Consider the following 19,055-nt stretch of genomic DNA (forward strand, 5'->3'; position numbering starts at 1 on the left):
TCCCACCTGCTTCTATCTTTCTAATATTTCCTATGATAGGAAAAGCAACCTGATGTTATGGAAAGTCCAGGGACTCTGTAAACAAACTAGAGTTTAAAGTCTGGCTCTATTTCTTTATTGTTATGTATGTTTAAATTAGTTATTTAACTTCCTTAAACCTTCACTTCTTTTTATAAAATTAAGAATATTATTTTATATACTCCAGTATGTTGTGTTAAATGAAATGATATCCACAGCACACCTAACATAGTGTGTAGTGTATCCTGTAGGCACTTATCAAATGAAGAACCCCTAACTCTGTAGCTCCAATGGCTTCTAACTGGTGGGAATCTAGCTCAAATAGTACCTTATTAAAATCACATAGCACCAAATAGCTCATCAGATTAAAGCTCCTGCAAGCAGGCCCAGGGCCCAGAGGTTTGATCCCCGGGCCTGCCATGCCAGCGCAGACCCTGAGGCACACTGAGTCAGCAATTGAGACTGGGTGTGATGGCACACACCTATAATCTCTGCACTTGGGAGGCTGTAAACAGGTGGATCATTATGAGTCTGATCTAGTAGTGAGTCCCTGAACACTCTGTGAACTCTTCCCTAAAATACAAAAAAAAAAAAAAAAAAAGAAAAAAGAAAAAAGAAAGAAGGAAAAGAAAAGAAAAAGAAAAAACACACACAGAACAACTCTTTTACTTTCTCTATGTCAGAGAATGTAATTAATTTTTAAAAACGTTTCCACTTTGTTTAAGTTGCTATAAAACTCATTTAGGATTGCAAAGGCAAATGTCTACAATCTACCTAGGTTACATTAATGAATGAAGTTGGCTGAATTCAAATGGATACCTCAAAATAGGAAAACACATGCTCTGTGTTTTTCTATATTATACATGTGAACATTTCGTACAAATGTACATGGTATTGAAAATATATGTTAAAGTTATTTCCAATGCAGTTAAAAGTAAAATATCTGCCTGAGTTTGGACAAACAGTAGGGAAAGGTGGTGTTTTGGGCAGACTGGAATAGAGATACCTCATCTAGAGAGGGCAGCCAGCCGCCACTGAAATCCAAGCAGCTATTGCCACATGGGTGTACAGACCCAGGGTGGTCATACCTTCCAAGTTTTCAAGGTAATCTGACTTTGGATTTCCATGCAATATTTTCCTGAAATTGAATATTGGGGCCCAATTTGACCCCCAAAGCTCCATGTGAGTGACTGTGACACAAGGTTTTCCTCTAATTTCTCTGGCCATTCCTTTTCCCTTTCTTATATTCACTAAACCACGGTTTCAGATTAACCGGTCTCCATGGTTTCCTTTAGGGAGCTAATCCACTTTCATGGTTTTAAATCTCACCTTTCACACTGAGGATTCCTCTATTGGAGTCCTCCCTGCTAACCTCATCTTAGAATGACTCATTTCCCAACTATTTGCTCTCTCCATATAAATTTCCCTCCAGTTTCTCAAAGTCAGCCTGACCAGAGCTAAGCTCAGGAGTTTCCCTTAGCTTCCTTATAACTTAATTCTTTCCCTCTCGTGTGTTCCTACACCCTGTTTTCTTTCAAGCTAATGCCATAATCATTTGCATGTAGCCAAACTGCATTCATGCACCAACTCAACGTAGATGTTCTCTTCTCCCTCACCATCGCATAGAATATTTAAATCCAACTGACTGTGTCTTACAGACACTGGTTTTGCCAGGTACATTCTGTCTTCCACAGTTCCAGGGACTCTGCCCTGAGCCTTATGTGCTTCGTGTCAGTAAGTCTCCCAACTGCACTTTCTTGTATTCAGTCTCCCAGTCTTCTCCCACTCATTCTGTACCACGTGACCATTGCCATGCTAGCCAAAGATGACATAGTGAGGACTCTCCTGTTCAGAAATCTTTGGAGACTTTCTGAAAGCCAAATTTACTGAAATTCTGCAAAGAAAGGTTTAATCAGTGATAACAAAGATAAAGACAGGAAATTCAGCTTCAAGAAGCGTGGGTTCCCAGGACAGAACACAGGAAAATCCAGTGCATAACTTTATGGTGTAGTTAAAGATCATGGGTATTAAGAGGTGGAGCTTGACTCAGTTTGTTTCTTTTTTAAAAGAAAGACTAAGTTATAGCATATGTACCACTTTCCTAATTAAGAGCCCTAGCTAAAGGAATTGTGTTGAGCCAAAAGCTCTTTTATATTTAATCTTCATAAAAGCAGATGTATTTCATATCACATTACCCCCCAGTTTGAAATTGATAGCTTGTCGTTTAATTAAGCACTCTGTATAATTTTCATTTAAAATGTTTATTGTTCAATTTTCTACCTAGTTTTAGGCTAGACAAACCTGTCGGCCTTAAAATAAATGAGTTCTATGTAAGCATTGTAACTTGTATTTCATGGCTCTGCTGACCTTGGTGAATTTTTCTAGCTTGATCTGCCTTGGTTTATTTTTGTCACAGGATTCCCTTGACAGAAGCAACCCTGTTATCCATAATTTCTTATCACCTTAAGTGTAAGCTTTAGCAGAAGCCACAAGGGACCTTGCTGTGTTCTGAGACTCCTCCAAATTGCATGACAGTCCTGTGTGACAAGTTTCTTATCTCCCTTTCATTTGTTCAGTTGAGTTGCTCCTCATCAGTGGCTTACAATGTCACCCAAATCTTTGGAAACAAATAAAAAGCTTTTGTTCTGAAGCCTCTTTATCTGCAGTTAGTGCTGTATTCTCCAAGCCACTGGTGATTTGTGACATCACTGGATTCCCATGGCGCTGCCGTAACCCACTCAGAAAAGTAGTCTTGTAATTTCCCTCCATTGTGCACCACAGTTCTCTCAGGTCTGCCGTCACAACTAATCTTTACTGTTCTAAAATATGATGATACCGAGTGAAAATCTGAATTATTCACTCTGCTTAGATATTGTCTTTTTACTTACCATTACTAGGTATCAATTTTTTAAAAGTAATTGTTTATCAGTATAATTGGATATATATAATGATCATATTCATCACAGGAATTTGACCTATGCATGATATATTTTCATTCTTTTTTTCCCATTTCCCCCCTCCATTCAACCACTCTTCCCTTTCTTGTTTACAAAAGCTTTGTTTCTATTTTATCTTTCTCTCATTTTTTCCCTTCCTTCTCCATGTAAGCATTAAGATGGAAATTATAAAAGCAACAAAATATTAGATTCATGATTCAATACATAGTATCATAAATGATGTTACTTTTCCTTAAATTTTGTTTCAGAAAAAAAAAAAATCCAGCTAATTGTAAATGGTAAAACAAAAGAAATATAGGTTAAAAAGCAATAGTTTTTTTTAAAAAAATTGCTCAATCTTATATCAAAATAACAGACTTTTGAAGAGTAACCTTAAAATATAAAATTCAGGAGGCTTTATACTAATGTCTGTTAAGTAAATCTTAAAGCATTGATGTTTCAAATAGAGACTGCATAATCAAATTAATTAGCAACTGAATAAAAATTCCTAATACATAAAATGCCCAAAATATGCGCAAGTCATCCGTAAGAAGGGGAACAGAATGTTGCAGAATATATATAAAGTTATAACAAAAGATGGAAACTACAAGTAACCCATTAACATATCCCACCAAATAAAGTCAAGTCATCACACTAATGCAAACTTCTGAGGATGTTGTTCACAACCAAGCATCTTCAAACAATGGTTGTATGACAGGAGTGACCTATGCCTCTCCCCAGCACTGGTTATAGGACAGCGAAGGAGGCAGTCAAAACAATTCAGAACATTTACCCTGGCAGAAAAAACAGCTACAGACTTGCACAGATACTTGATTAAAATACTCCAGAATAACAAAGCCTTTGTGCTTCAAAAGTACTCGATACTGTTCTCCACAATGTGTGACGAGAAGAAAAATTTAACAAATCATAAAGTATCCATCAATTGAAATGTAAAACAGCCTTTAACTATAACAGTATAAATCGATTAGGGCAGAAGTAGTTTCAAATGTTATATAAAAAATGAAAGAAAACTTGTATGTGTGGATATAATGCCCACTGTGGAAAATAAAATGTATAAGTAATGGTGTAAAGAAATACAAAGCAAGTATAATCATTTTAAAGTAAGTTATCTGAGGTAATTTTTTTTTTATTTTTAACATTATACTTCTATATTCTCCAACTATTCAGCCATCAATATTATTTTCTTATGATTATTTCCTTTTAAATTTTATGAGTATACTTTTGGAAACTTATCAAAGGTGTGGTGTCAAAATTAATGATTATCTTTTTTTTTTTTTTTCTTTCTGGTGGTTTGTCTACTTTATACTGGCAATATGTGATTGCTATTTTCTCAAAAGGTAGGACTTACTACCAGTATTAACAAAATAATTAGATACCATATAAATGATGCTGTTGCTTCTAAATTGGGGAATTATACTCAATCCACTAGTTCAGTGAACTTGTTGAGAAATGTAAGAACTCATGATTATGCTTTTGGTTGCGTTTGGCTACTCTGGTCAGTGTTTTCTGTTGTCCACATGTTCTGCAATGTTTAAATTCTTATTTACCTTCCCATGTGTCTTTTACTCTGGAGAATGATTAATGCTATCCTTTTGTGGCAGGAGATGAAACTAAGAAGTTTGTGGTGGTCCAAAAGTTTTTAAATGGGTTGAAAAATAAATTCAGGGCATTGGCTTGCAAAATAGAATCCATTATTAAAAAGGGTTCAAACAACTATGGTGGGGGCAGTTTATTTGCATGTGAAACAAAACCAGAAGTTTTCCTCCTTTAAAAGGGGTTTTAAGGGTACAGCTCTGTCCTCCTTTCCCATTTTAACAATCCCTTGCTAAGTAAGATATGTTGAGCCAAATCTTCATTTTTTATCTTCAAAACCATGGATATATTTGGTTCCCCATGAACCTAAATTTTTCAAAGATTGCCATGCAATTTGATAATGCTTTCCTAAAATATGTCACCTCTGGTGTTAGGAGACATTGGAAAAAGAAAGGCATAGTCTGTTCATTAAGTTGTGGTCTATGAATTTCTGGTCCACAGTGTCAACACAGAAATCTTCTCTGTGTAGAACAGAGAAACGCCTCAGCTTTGGGTCCCAGACAGCCATATGAAGCACAGCAGCTAACAGTGCCACTGGGGCTGGAAGTTGCACTTCCCACCTCATACAATATGAAAATGTACAAAGTTTTTATTTATCTCCTTCAAATTATCATTCTTCTTTTCATTCCTTGGGACTTCCCTTTATGTCATGCTTTGAGCCTCCTCCAGACAGGCTGCCTGTAGTAGTTTGTGTCAGCCTGAGAGAGTAAACCTTTCTCACTGATTCCCTAAGAAAGAGAACAGACAGAAGATTGTCATGTTCCAGGACAGCAGTGTCCCAGCAGATTATACTGACCTGACATCAGGTATGACATGGTGCTAGTGGGAGCCATGGTGTCTATCAAACTTGAGCATCAACTATAACTAGAGTGACAGTGCCTTGAACGCTTGAAAGTAGGGATTTAGGTGACCGTAAGACATGCAACGGGCCTTTCTAAAGCTAAGATTCTGTTTTATTTTCTTTTGTACTTCATTGCATTCTTTCTCATGCTCTTTTCATTCAAAGATTCAATCCCAAGACAGGATTATGATACTTCACCAGCTGTTGTGTCAGGTAGGAAAATTCTAATTCCTTTAAGACTTGATTGGAGGGGAGAGATGGAGGTTGCCTGGTTTTTGCCAAAACTCTTTAAAGCAGTGATTCTCAATAGCAGTGGGTATGGGAAATTTGAATTTCATTTTGGCGCGGGGCATATGTGTTGTTTTTAAAGTAAAAAAAAAAAAAAGAGCTCTAAGATATTTTGTTTATCAAGGATACACAAAAGAGAGAGTCTATATTTTGTATATCAGTGATTCTTAATGTTAGACAAGGTCATCACGATTTCTGAAAAGTGACATAAGTATGTTTAGCAAAAGAATCACCGATTAATAAAAATAAATTGAGAAGCACTGCTTTATAGACCATAATTATTCAAAAGTTAAACAGTCATCCCATTTTGCTTACTTGGCACTCAGCACAGGGTCTGACATATAGTAGGTACTCAGTATAACTATTTGTTGAATGAATTAAAACTTCAAATTTGTTCCAAAAATGACAATTTGTTTATGAGAGTAAATCTACCAATATAATATTTGTACAACAACATGACAGAGGTTGCTTTGAGAATACATTAGGGATGTCAGAATTTTAACTAGCAAATTAAAACTTCCTAGAGTAGAGCGGTATGGTTTGTAACAGGTGTTTGTTTGCGAATAGGCTTGTTTCTATTTTAAACTGTGTGGACCTGTGTATTCATCTTAATTTGGAATAATTTTGATTTCTTGCAAAGAGTAAAATGAGTACAACTGTTCATTTATGTTGATGTTTTGAGCTAAATAAAATATTGGCAGTCTGAAGTGATTTGAAATCATTGATCCACTGACATGTTAGATGGCAAGAACATAAATTCAAACTCAGAAGAGCATTAAAGATACAGAGCAAAAAAAAAAAAAAAAATGTCCAGAAGTAGAGTGAGAGGAGTCCGCAGGACAGCCACAGGGGCCAGAAGACAGGGGATTCCCAGTGAGAGCATCCTGCTCTTGGGCACTCAGCTTGCCCCCCCCCCAGCATGCGAGGGGTGACCTCTGTTGTGTATCTTGTGAACTTGTCTAGTGATGCACGTGGGTAAATTTTTGGAATGTCCCCACTGAAAAAATAATTGCTTTGTTTTTAGCTGTGAAGTCACGTCAGTCCTTTGGATGATGTCTATACATTTCTGTTACTTAAAATATCGCAATCTTTCTCCAAAGTATCTGACCTACGAATTCTGGATGTGCCATTTTTATTTAAGATGTGGAGGATCCAGGAGGTGACTGTCTGACTGGTTAGGCTTCTATTTTGTTTGACATGTAGCATTTTTATTTAACTAATAGCATCTATTCTTGATTATTTACCAGTGTTAATATTAAATAGCACAATCTGGAACGCTCTACTATGTATCCTGGTTTCACTCTTTCAAGAATATGATTCAAAAAGCAAAGCTTATTATGTACACCTTGTACCAAGTGCTACCAAGTCAACTGAAACCCTGGTTAGAAACTATAACTCTGAAGATCTCATCTGATTTAATAGACTCTAGTCCTTGAAAAATTTTGAGCATATAAGTGGTTAGATAAAAATAGTTTAACAAATTTAATATAATAGTTTTGTGTGAGCTTGATGAAAATGATAAAGAATATCGCAGAGAAAAGTCAGAAGCCCAGATATGACACATTTACTTTAAAAACATGCTGTCTTCCCGTAAGTGGAATACAAAAGAAGGAACCAATATAGCATTACTATGAAAAATAATGTGCTGAATTATTTTATAGATGTCTTCTCTACATAAGAGTGGCTTTGTAGCTTGACCTATGTAATAACTTGTACAGATTTTTTTTGTTTATCTCTAAAGAGAAACATGCTTACCATTCTACAATGTCTTTTAAGTGACTGGTGCAATAAGAGTGCAATCAGAGATGTTTGTAAAATTGCATGACTTTTACCCAGCCATACCTGAAAAATGAACTAGCTACTGTAATATCTCCTTCAAAGCTATCCTAAAATACCAATATTGAAAAATTCAAATATACAATTATTTTCCAGCATAGGAACCAACTGGATTTGCTTTAATTTATTAATGTTGAAGATTTTTCTTCATAATTGACAAGATATAACCCAAACTAATTCATTCAATCAATAGGTCAAACATCTATTGAGCATATTTTAGACAGTAGATACTATACTCTAATGATGGACATAGAAGTTTGGGTTGAAAATAATCCTTGGCAAACATTGTGTGGTCTAATTTAACATACGAATGATATTCAAAGTACGAGGTACAAAGTTGAAATTCTCAGAAATAAAGTGAATTCTGAGCTGGATTAGGAAAAGTGAATCTGAGCTCACCAAGTAGACAAGAGTGGAAAAGGTCTACTAGGGATAGTACAGGACTTGCAGACTCTGAGGAACAGGAAGGAGTATGCAGGGGATTAAATCGCAGCAAGTCAATTAATATTATACAGGCAAAATCAGATCAGTACAAACTGATTTGGAGTGAGAACACTTTTTTTCTTTGAGGGACTCTTCATCTTGTTATTTTACTTGTTAAAAAGTACATTATGGAAGTATTGTAAGTGGTTTATTGTGCCAAGTGCCAGGGATGCCACTTTCTTCTAATGATTTAGGAAGTTAGGATGAACAGGTTTCTACCACACAGTGGCATGAGTACCTCAATTATCATGAGGACTAAGTGTGTTCAGTTGTAATTTAGATGCCTAATTATAGAAGCTGCTTATGCCATTTACTAATTGTGGAAACCAGAGAATATTATTTCATTTCTCTGCAGTTTATATTACTTCTCTGATGAAAAAAATCGCAAGTTTTACCTAAGTATCAGATGTTAAGGAGGGATAAATTACAATACCTAAGATGCTTAAATAGATCCCTGCATAAAATTAGAGTTCAAATATTATTAGCTACATCTATGTTAATCTTTATTCATATGAGCATTGCAACAGCACAAAGGAAGAACAATTATCTTTACGAGGAGAGTTCAGAGACGGAGTCCCTGTTGAATTCTCTAAACATAGGCATAAGGATACATGGATACTGGGTAAGTTGAAAATATCTTAGAGGGGACAATGCATGACCAAGGAGGCAGCATGTCTGACAGGTTATATGAACAAGATATGCCAAATTGAGGGAGCTGGGCTGGGGGAATAGTTCAGCAGTCTTAGCGCCTGCTGTGCAATCGCAAGGACTTGGGTTTGATCCCCAGAACTGCGTGCTGTGCTGGCCCTGAAACCCCATGCCTGCCATGCTGGCTACTGAAACAAGGCATGGTGGTGCACACCTGTGATCTCAGAGCTGGAGGGGCTGAGGCAGAAAGATCACTATGAGTCTAAGATGTATAGCGAGATCTTATACCAAATAAATAAATAAATAAATAAGTAAATAAATGATTTTTTGAAAGTTTTCAAATTAAGGGAGCTACAGGTGGTTAAATAGTACAAGGATATGCACAGAGAAAAAAAGAGGAGAGAAAATGAATTTAAACTTGTGATGAAAAGCAGCAACGCCACCATGCATAGTTGCTTAAACTCTGTCACTTATGACCCTGAAAAACAATGTTTGATGATGGAAAGTGACATAATAAATCTGGGTATCATGTGGAGAATGCAGGGAAGAAAGACCAAAGTAGAAAAGAGAAATACTGAACACAACAATTTAAAGAAGTTACAGTGGCTTGGACTCGAGTCATGGGAAGTTAAATCTAAGACAGATAGCACAAAAGGCTGGTAAACAACTGAATGTCAAGACAGGGAGACATACAATTAAACAACTCATGAACACTTAATGACTGAAAGAGTGTTTTTTTTTTTTCAATGAAAGGTTTGAGGTACTGTCTGTCAGGATTTGAACCATGGAAAGAAAGATCAGTCCCCCCCCCACCAAAGAAAATGAAAACAAAGGCTGAATTCTGCCTCAAACATGTTTGTTGAGTTCGAGATACTTGTGGTCCTTGCAAATGGAAATTCATTTGTTTGTGTGCCTGAACCCAGATGACATCTCTGACCTGGAGAGTTTTGGGGGATTCCGTGATGAAATTAAGCTGTATTACCCAGAGAATGTGGTCAGAGCCAAGCAAGGAATATATTATATTAAAGATAAGTGTCGGAAAAGTGAGTTTAACATAAAGATTGTAAGAAACACCACAGGTATGTGAGGAGAAAGGAGAGGATAAGGTTTCCAACGAGGACACTAGTGACAGGAGTCCTGACAATGAGCCATTGGATTTTGCTCTAGTTACTTTTCTCATTGCTAACACAAAAATAGCTGATTTCCAAATTTAAAGGAGGAGAGTTTCACTGTATCCCCCAGTTCATGGAGGTTTAGTTCATACTTGGCTGGCTCCAGGACGGGTTGACATAACAGAGGGGCATCACAGAGTAGGCACCAAGCAGCAAGCAACAAGCAAGGTCCCTCTTTCTGCCCTCTGTAGTTCAACCAGCCTACCCAGGCTTAGATGGGTAACACTCACAGCTGGAGTGGGACATCCTTAATTCTGCCCAGAACTAGGTGACCTCAATCAAGGAAATAATTTAGTAGTCACACATCCTTGATCCCAGCATCAGACACTCCAGATCCAGCCACCTCAAAAAAATCTCAACTGTGACCTCATGAGGCAGCAGACACAAGCCATGATTTGCTATTCTGAGTCTTTTCTGTTCTAATATGAATTTTAGGCTGGTTTTCTCTAGTTCTCTGAGGAATTCTGCTACCATTTTGATAATTTAAATCTATGTTCTAGTTTTGAAAGTGTGCCCATTTTGACCATATTCTTTCTTCTCATCCAGGCAGAGGGATATCTTTCCATCTTCTGATACCTTCTTCTTCAATCTCTTTTTTCAGAGAATTGTAGTTTTAGTTGCAGAACTCTTTCACTCCTTGGTTAGGTTAATTCTTCCAGTACGTAATTTTTCTTGATGCCATTGTAGATTGTGTTTTTTGTAATATCTTTCTCAGTGAGTTTGTTCCTGGTATACATAAGTGCTATTGCTTATTTTGCTGATTTTTGCATCCTGCTGCATTCCTGAATTAGGTTATTAATTGTAGGAGTTTTTGTAGAATTTTTGGGGGTCTTTTATATAGAGAATGATGACATCTTCAAATAATGATTTTACTTCTCCCCATTGAGTGACATGACAGATTTAGGCAGCTGAATAATTAAAAATACAAAGCTGCTATGTAACTGGGATATTTTTATGTGTGTGAGTTTTATTTTTTTAGGTTTTGTTTAATGTTTGCTTAATAGAGTTTTACATTACTTCAGGGGTGCTTTGCTTAGAAACAATCTAACGTTATTCTTTAAGCTTTAACAGTGGATATTTTAAAAATATAATAATAATCTTGAAAAAAAGAATTAAAAAGAGGGCTGGTGTCCCCCCAAAAAGTGAAGCCATTTCAGAAAGAAGGAACCTCTGATTTATCTCTAAAGTGTAATCTATCTTTGAGTATCCTTTTCCGAGTTCATTTCAAGATAAAAGACAGAGGACTGGAACTACCCTTTAAGTTTCCATGCAAAATCAGACATCTGTTCTTTTTTTAATGTTACTTTTTCTTAATAGTTTTAGTGTTATTTTGCCCTAATACTTTAAATGTTCTTTGTTTTAAGCAGAAGTAACAATAAACAAATGAAGAGTAAAATACCACTTTTATACATGGCTGGATTATATGAAGCAGATACGAGAACTGTAGACAATTTGTCATCAACATTTTTGGGCTTTCTTGGGCTTAATTTCCTTGAAGGGCTTCAGCATGAAATCAAGCAAAGAATAATTACTCCCAGAAAACAATTGTATAATACATATCCATCATCCTTTTCTAAAAAGGCTGACTTCAGAATTTGAGACTGACTTTAAAAAAATAAAGAAAAAGAAAATCTAAAACAACTAAAAATGTATAGTGAAAAGAATTATACAAGCTTCTGGAATAAGATTCATTCTCTCCCTATCCTTTTACATACATGCTGAAATAGTTCAAAATTGTAAATATTTTAGTACAATTTGATAGTTTCACTGAAAATAATGTGTTAGTCATATGTGAACTTCTTAAATGTCATATTTGTATTCATGGAGCTCCTCCTAGGTGTACTTGTTCTGATTTTCATAGAAATCATGATTAAAAGTACATCCAGTTTGTTTGCAATTTTTGTGACAGTCTATGCGGTACATTGGAAAGACTCACTCACTTGAAATTGGTGATCTTTAACCAAAGATTTGCTTGAAGCTTCTCTTTAGAAGGCTTCTTCTTGGTTGAGAGTTACTTCTTAAAACTGCCCTATGTCATTGGGGAGTGAGGGACAGTATTTATGCTACTTCAAAGAGCAAAGCCTTTAAGCTCGAAGCAACATTCATTTTCATGGATAGCAGCATCAAATTACAAATGATTTCCATCTCTTAATTAAAAATTAGAACATTACTACCTCCAATTAGTAATAATTAGCTGGTAAATTGTATTTACTGTAAAAGACCTGACACAGATTTATAAGTGTTCCCACAAGCACACATGAAAGCCAGTTTCATTTCTTTTCTCAAATACTGTGCACTTACTTTGATTACAAAACTACATTTCTTTAAATGTACTAATTAATTGAATTTTTTATTTTCAATAAATTCTAATAAAGATGAATTTGCCCTACTTCCTGATTCATCCAGCTGACATTACGGACCTCCTACCATGCTACAGGGAAACAGGACCAGGTGGCATAGGATGTAATCCTTTAATCTTTACCCTCAAATGAACAGAGAATCCAAAAGGAGGCAGGCTATAAGCAATGCTTCTTAATGTGACAAATATCATTAAGAGCCGCCTGCAAAACTTGACTTATATTATATGAGTATTCAACACAGGTATGTGATACAGTTACATGGTTCACTAAATTATAAAATGGAAGACTTTCCTTAGAAACCTTTTCCTGTAGGACAATTTTTATTTATCTATTCAAATAATTTATCCTAAAGGGAATTTAAGCAAATAGACTGTACTGATAGACATCTTTCTTTTTGATCCAGTTTCCCCACACCCTGGCAGGAAGACAGAAGCATAGAAAATCTTAAGGTTTATGTTATAATCCAACAAGCTTTTTCTGAGCAGTTCAAGATAGTGCACTGTTTGAGCTTTGCAGCCCATAGAGTCTACGAGCCATCATCTCATGCAAAAAGGATGAAATGACTGAACATGAGAACTTCCGCTAAAACGTTTTTAGAGAGTAGGCAACAAACTGGCATTGTCCATGAGCTACATATAAGTTGCTCATCCTGTGCTAATGGGTATGCCTTCATGAATATACCATATTAACTACTAGTCACTAATATTTTCATGAGATATATGAAGTTTCTTTTTAATTAGCATTTTTGTGCTTTTTCATTTTATAAAAGGCAGAGTAAATATCAGTGAGTCAGAGGTGAAAGACATTAAATGACAGTCCAGAGACATGTCTTAATGTTTTAGTTTGAATGGCATAATTAATTGGAGTACTGATATATTAAAACCTTGTAGATGCATTTTTATTTTTAATATTGTCATCATTTATTGATCTTCAAGGACTTATTTTTATGTACCAGCAATAAGGGATCATCAACTAAGAAAGTCAAGTATATACTCTGTTTAATGTCCCCTGGTATGATTTAGAATTCTGTACTTCTATAAATTTAGAGGAAAGGAGAGAAATACATCACCCCAATGGATTTGTAGTAAACTTACATTTTACATATTTGTCACAGCACTTGGGGTGTTTTTTAAAAATATTTTTATTTAGAAACAAATAGCAATGAGACAGTTTCACAACTGATTACTAGTACATTTTCAATAATTAATACATTGCATATTGTTATCTTAGTGGTTTTCATTGTCCAAGATGCAGATATGATATCCTGTCTCAAATACTATTAGAACAAACCTCTCTATTCATTGGATTAAGAGAATGGAGCTGTATATCTATCCTAACTATTTTGAGTATACAGATACAAAATGGTCGTTCATTTGTATCCCGCTGTTTTGGTTAGTTTTGTCGTAGAAGGGCATTCCATTATCACTTAAATACTGTAGGTGCATGAATTCAGCAATATATCCCAATATAGTCCAATAGTCCATAACAGTAGTGGGTTTTCCATAAGTCTATGAATGTCCGAAGTTGTTGACTTGAGCAGTTTACAGCTCATCATATTAATATGGCTTTACTTTTAATACTTCATTTTCTTACTTTTCTGCTTGGTTAATACCAAGAAAGAGCAAGACCTATGTAACAAGAAATGTAGCTTTTTTATCTGATAAGGTCAGTCAAGTCCCCTCAGGATTTAACCTGAATCCCTGTACCTCAATTTGTCGATCCCTTGTCAGTGTCAGCCATGTGGATGAGTCACGGCCATTGCTTGACCAATTTGCTCTCTGTGAAAGCCTGAGAGAATGTTTTCCCTCCATGTGACACTCCTTAGGCACACTCTACATCATCGATCACTTTCCTCATGGCCCCAAAATCTCCTTGATCAGAAAATTTGGGGCACAATTGAGTTACAGGATGTTACAGTACAGGTTCTCCTATTTCCTGAGTCCTTACTGACCTTGAAAGGCTAGGGCCAAAATATTGGCTATCCTTGTAGCCCTTCTTTTTCTTTAATTTTTGGTCTGCAAACTTAAATTGTTAACCCTCCAGAAGAGAAGCTTAATGATATTATTACCCTATAAAATAGGCAGTTGAGCCTAACCTCACTATCTGTCCGAATATCAAACATCTTAGACATAACATGGAACAGGTATTTTCCATCAAGTATTAATATGGCAAACTTCAAGTCCCTCCAGAAAATGAAGAAAAAAGAATAAAAAGATTAAAAAATTAAAAAATAAGAGTACGTATTTATATATTTTTACACAGAAATTTAGAAATCTAACAATATACAACTTGTAGCACGATAGTCCTGTGACACTTTTTGTCTCATGTTTTCATTTATTACCCTTTTTTAAAAAACAAAACTTTACTTGAGAAACAGTATAGCCATAATTGGTATATCATGACAAGTAGTACATAATTAGAAGACCGGCATGACAGGCATTCCAAGCATGACCCTACCATTACACATTGCTTTCTTTAGTGCAGTTGCTTTGTTCACAGGTATCAGCATATATAGTCAGCATTGCCTTTGCCATTTTATGCATATGGAAACAGAAAAGACCTAGAATATTAAAGGCTGTCCTGGGCAACAAAGATAAGGCAGGAGGCATTACAATTTGTGACTTGAAATTATACTACAAAGCTACTGTGATAAAATCAGCCTGGTACTGGCAAAAAGATATACCCGAGGATCAATGGAGTAGATTAGAAGACACAGAAACCTCTACAAACACACTCAGCCACCTGATCTTCAACAAAGGGGCCAAACATGCTTACTGGAAGAATGATAGCCTCTTTAACAAATGGTGCTGGAAAAACTGGCTCTCTACATGCCAAAAACTAAAACTGGACCCAGGTCTATCACCTTGTACTAAATTAAAGTCAAAATGGATTAAAGATCAAAACATTAGAACAGAAACACTAAATCTCCTGGAAGAGAAATTAGAAAGAAATTTTAAAGACATAGGGGCAGGCAAAGAGTTCATGAACAAAAATCAAATGGCATGGGCAACCCTTGAAATAATTAACATCTCGGACCTGCTCTTATTGAGAAGTTTTTGCATGTCAAAAGAAATTACCAACAAAGTGAAAAGACAATCCACAAATTTGGAAAAAATCTTGACTAATAAGCACTCAGACAAAGGTCTGTTCTCTAGAATTTATAAAGAACTAAAAAACTTTAGGGCTCCTAAATTTAAAGACCCAATCCAGAAATGGGCATCTGAGATGAATACATACTTCTCAGAGGATGAAATTAAAGAAGCAAATAAATATATGAAAAAATGCTCTGCATCACTAGCCATCCATGAAATGCAAATTAAAACAACACTGAGATACCATCTCACCCCAGAATGAATGGCTATCATAAAGAAATCTCTCAACAACGAATATTGGAGAGGCTGTGGGGAAAAAAAAGAACTCTTCTCCACTACTGGTTTGAATGTAGACTGGTGCAACCTCTATGGAAAACAGTGTGGAGAGTCCTTAAAAAACTAGGACTGGAAATCCCATTCAAGCCAGCTATCCCCCTACTTGGAATTTTCCTGGAGGAACTGAAAACATCATATCATAGTGATATATGTGTACCTATGTTTATAGCAGCACAATCTGTGATAGCCAAATTTTGGAAACCACCAAGATGCCCATCACCTGAGGAATAGATAAGAAAGATGTGGTATTTTTATACAGTGGAGCACTACTCAGCTATAAAGAATGATAAACACTTTTATATAAGTGGGTGCCACTTGAAGATATACTCATAAGTGAAATAAACCAGACCCACGTGTAAATATCATATGGTCTCCCTAGTATAAGAATATAGAGGAAAAAATACTAATAGGAAGACATGACACAAAAGGAAAATGAGAACTTGAGGATTAGTTAATGAAGAGAGGGCAAGGAGAACAGCTACAAAACATGACAGGCACAATTTCATACATTTATATGCACAAGATGGGGTAGTTTGATGTTGCTGTTGACACTGACTAGTGGCATCACTCTTGATGGAGCACTGTTAACCCTTCCTTTCCTCCTCAGTGGTTGCTTCTCTGTTTGTACCCTGAAGGTAAAGAAAAGCTTTCCTAGTCTTACTTGAAAGCCATGCGTTGCATAGGGCTGGAGAGATGTATGTCCTCTGTGGCAAGGACTGACCAACATGCCACGCAATGATGCAATACCCACGGAAATTCAGCATCACAATATTCTGTCTTTGCAGTCAGCCCTTCAAGGGCTGGTTATAATGGACTTAAATCATGCCACAGCAGCAGCACCTGGAGCCACTCAGTGGTTTTCTTATCCACCAGAGGGCAGAGCCCACTTGAAGGGCAACAGAGAAATAGGGCACTTTCAAAGAACAGTTGAGTTTGAAGTAAGCTAATTGCATGTGTGTAAATGAGCACATCTGCCACTGAAAGCACATGGTTTCCATTTTAATCACAGCACAAAGTGGGCACTGGAGGCCCTAGTAAGAGACTCCAGCCATGAATTGATTATGATTCAGCACTTGCCAGAGGCACGCTTGAGACATCTAATACTGGAGAACTACAGCCTGACAGCTACATTAACATTTCTCTAGACTATATGTAAAATTAGTTTATCTCCAAGCAAAATAAACACTGGAACCATAAAACTGTATGTCCCTGCTGAAATGCTTTTTATGAATTAAAATTGTATGTTTTAACCTCTTCCTTCTATTTTTTTTTTCTATTTTGGCAGAACCAGGGATTGAACTCAGGCCCTTGTACTTGCCAGGCAAGTGCTTATTCTACTGAGCCATCTCCCTGACCTCTACAAAGTTCAGAAGTTTTTTTTTTGTTTGTTTTGTTTTGTTTTGTTTTTAATGATTCAGGGCTCAGGATTCCTTCAGGGAGGTCTGGTATGGCTTGAGAATCTGGAGACTGAACCACAGCATCCTGATTGCTTTGTTTAAGCAGACACTTAAACAACTGAGCTAATGGGAAGGGCCCAACCTCTTCCTTCTTGAAGTGATATATGATTGAAACATTTAAAAAATATTCCTGGATTTTTTGAAATGCAATAGATATAATTATCCATTACTTTACATCCAATATTCCTCATATAACAAAAAAAATGATGAATTATTCTGCCAGTTAAGTTCCTCAGCATGCATCTCCCACTTTATGAATGAATGTACTTCCTATGAATGATTGTCACACTGAGCTGACAGTGTGAAATAAAGTATATTTCCTTTTGGTTTGTTTATTAGGACAAATGGAACTGGATGTGGTGTACTGCATGTCTCCATTATTGTTCTCAATTGTTTGTAGATTTTCTGTGCTTTTAATTGCACTTCTTTCCACAGTGTTTAATTTGAAAGCCCTTCACACATTAAGTTGGAAATACAAGTCTCCAGTTGCTAACAAAAACATAAATAAAGACAGCCAATGAGGTTAAGAGAAGTTTGCCTTTTGTAAAGTCTCAGTTGAAAGGCAAAGTAAAGGTTGTTTTTGTTTATCTGTTGGCCTCACCAGATAATTCACTAGACAGCATTGTTTTTACTCATTTATACATGTGAATCTCTAAGTAGAAAAAAGTGTGGCCTAAAAAAGAGAAATAGTGTTGAGAGTCAGGAGAATGAATGTGATACTTGATCCCATTATTTAATAATTATTTAACTGTGAGAGCTTCTTAACTTTCTTGACTCTTGCTTTTCCTCTTAAGTCAAGATAGTAATACCTCTTTATCTGTGCACAGTAATAATAATATGAAGATTAATTGGGTGAACCTCCAAAGCACCTAACAAGTACCTGACTCATCTTAAATTTTAAGCAATTAAGGCCTCCTTTCTCTACAACTAGGAAAGCTTGTCAGGATTTTTTGAAGTATCATTAACCTCACATTTACTTTAATGGATCAAAACTTTAAAATAGTAATTTAAAGTGGAGTTTTAATATCTAAAAATAGAAAATGTATCTTCCTTTTTGGCTTGCTGTCATTTTTAGCTGAATAAAAGTAATAAATATAAATGACTTATAGTAACATAAAGTAGTATACAGCATGGTGAATAAAGATAACAAAAATTAAAAATCATTATGACCTTGAGCCTAAAACTCACCCATGAAAAGAATCTAAAATGAAACGCAAGTAATTATTATTATTATAGGTTTATATTTTGTAGAACTTTTAAAATATTACATCACAACAGCATAGTTTACTAACATTTTAGCAGCATTTTTGCATGTGAATCATTTTAAATTATACATACATAACAGGAAAATATGGCTGCACTAATATAAAGATAAATATAAATATGCTGACAAGAATTGTTGTGATTCCTTTGGTGACCGACATAACAAGGGTGACCCCTAAGATTTTTCCCCCACATCTACTCAACACATCTCAGCATGATGGTATTTGAGGTTGAATTTATAGAACACCGTTCCTCTTTACAAAAGTGGTTGAGAATTGGATGACTTGGCAGGCTGAAATCTCTGTTACATTTTATGTGAATTCTTTATCCACCTACCCAAATTCTATTATCTCCCTAGCCAATTATCTTCTGATTTTACTATTTTTCATATTAAGTAAAATTTTAAATGAAGAATTATGTTTCTATTTTGTAGAACTTTTAAAATATTGCATCACAACAGCATAGTTTACTAACATTTTAGCAGCATTTTAACGCCAAAAATCTTCCAAGTTTATTTGATGTGATACTCCCAGTCATTGTAGTTTAAGGAAATGACATAACATATTTCAAGTTGGGATGGTGTATAATATACTTTACATAGTGATATAAACTCTAACTTTCACGATACATACATAACTAACTGTTGTATGCATTTTTGCATTTTTCTATCCAAAACAAATTCTCCCACTGTTGGAGACAATTTATTTCCCA

The 19,055-nt window shown here is 35.6% G+C and overlaps 1 protein-coding gene across 9 annotated transcripts in view; it reads left to right on the forward strand.

The window, feature by feature from the left end:
• Positions 1-19,055, forward strand: part of Rbms3 (RNA binding motif single stranded interacting protein 3) — a 726,581-nt gene that overhangs the window by 665,028 nt on the left and 42,498 nt on the right. For 8 of the 9 annotated variants that reach the window (XM_023718499.1, XM_023718500.1, XM_004634210.3 and 5 more), the window contains one exon: positions 5,575-5,622. The exons of the other annotated variant lie outside the window; for it this stretch is intronic. In XM_023718499.1, coding sequence (XP_023574267.1) covers positions 5,575-5,622 — 48 coding nt within the window. The remainder of the gene's footprint in view (positions 1-5,574; positions 5,623-19,055) is intronic. 9 annotated transcript variants of the gene reach the window in all.

Source organism: Octodon degus, unplaced genomic scaffold, assembly GCF_000260255.1.
Source record: "Octodon degus isolate 3935 unplaced genomic scaffold, OctDeg1.0 scaffold00059, whole genome shotgun sequence".
Classification (NCBI taxonomy): domain Eukaryota; kingdom Metazoa; phylum Chordata; class Mammalia; order Rodentia; family Octodontidae; genus Octodon; species Octodon degus.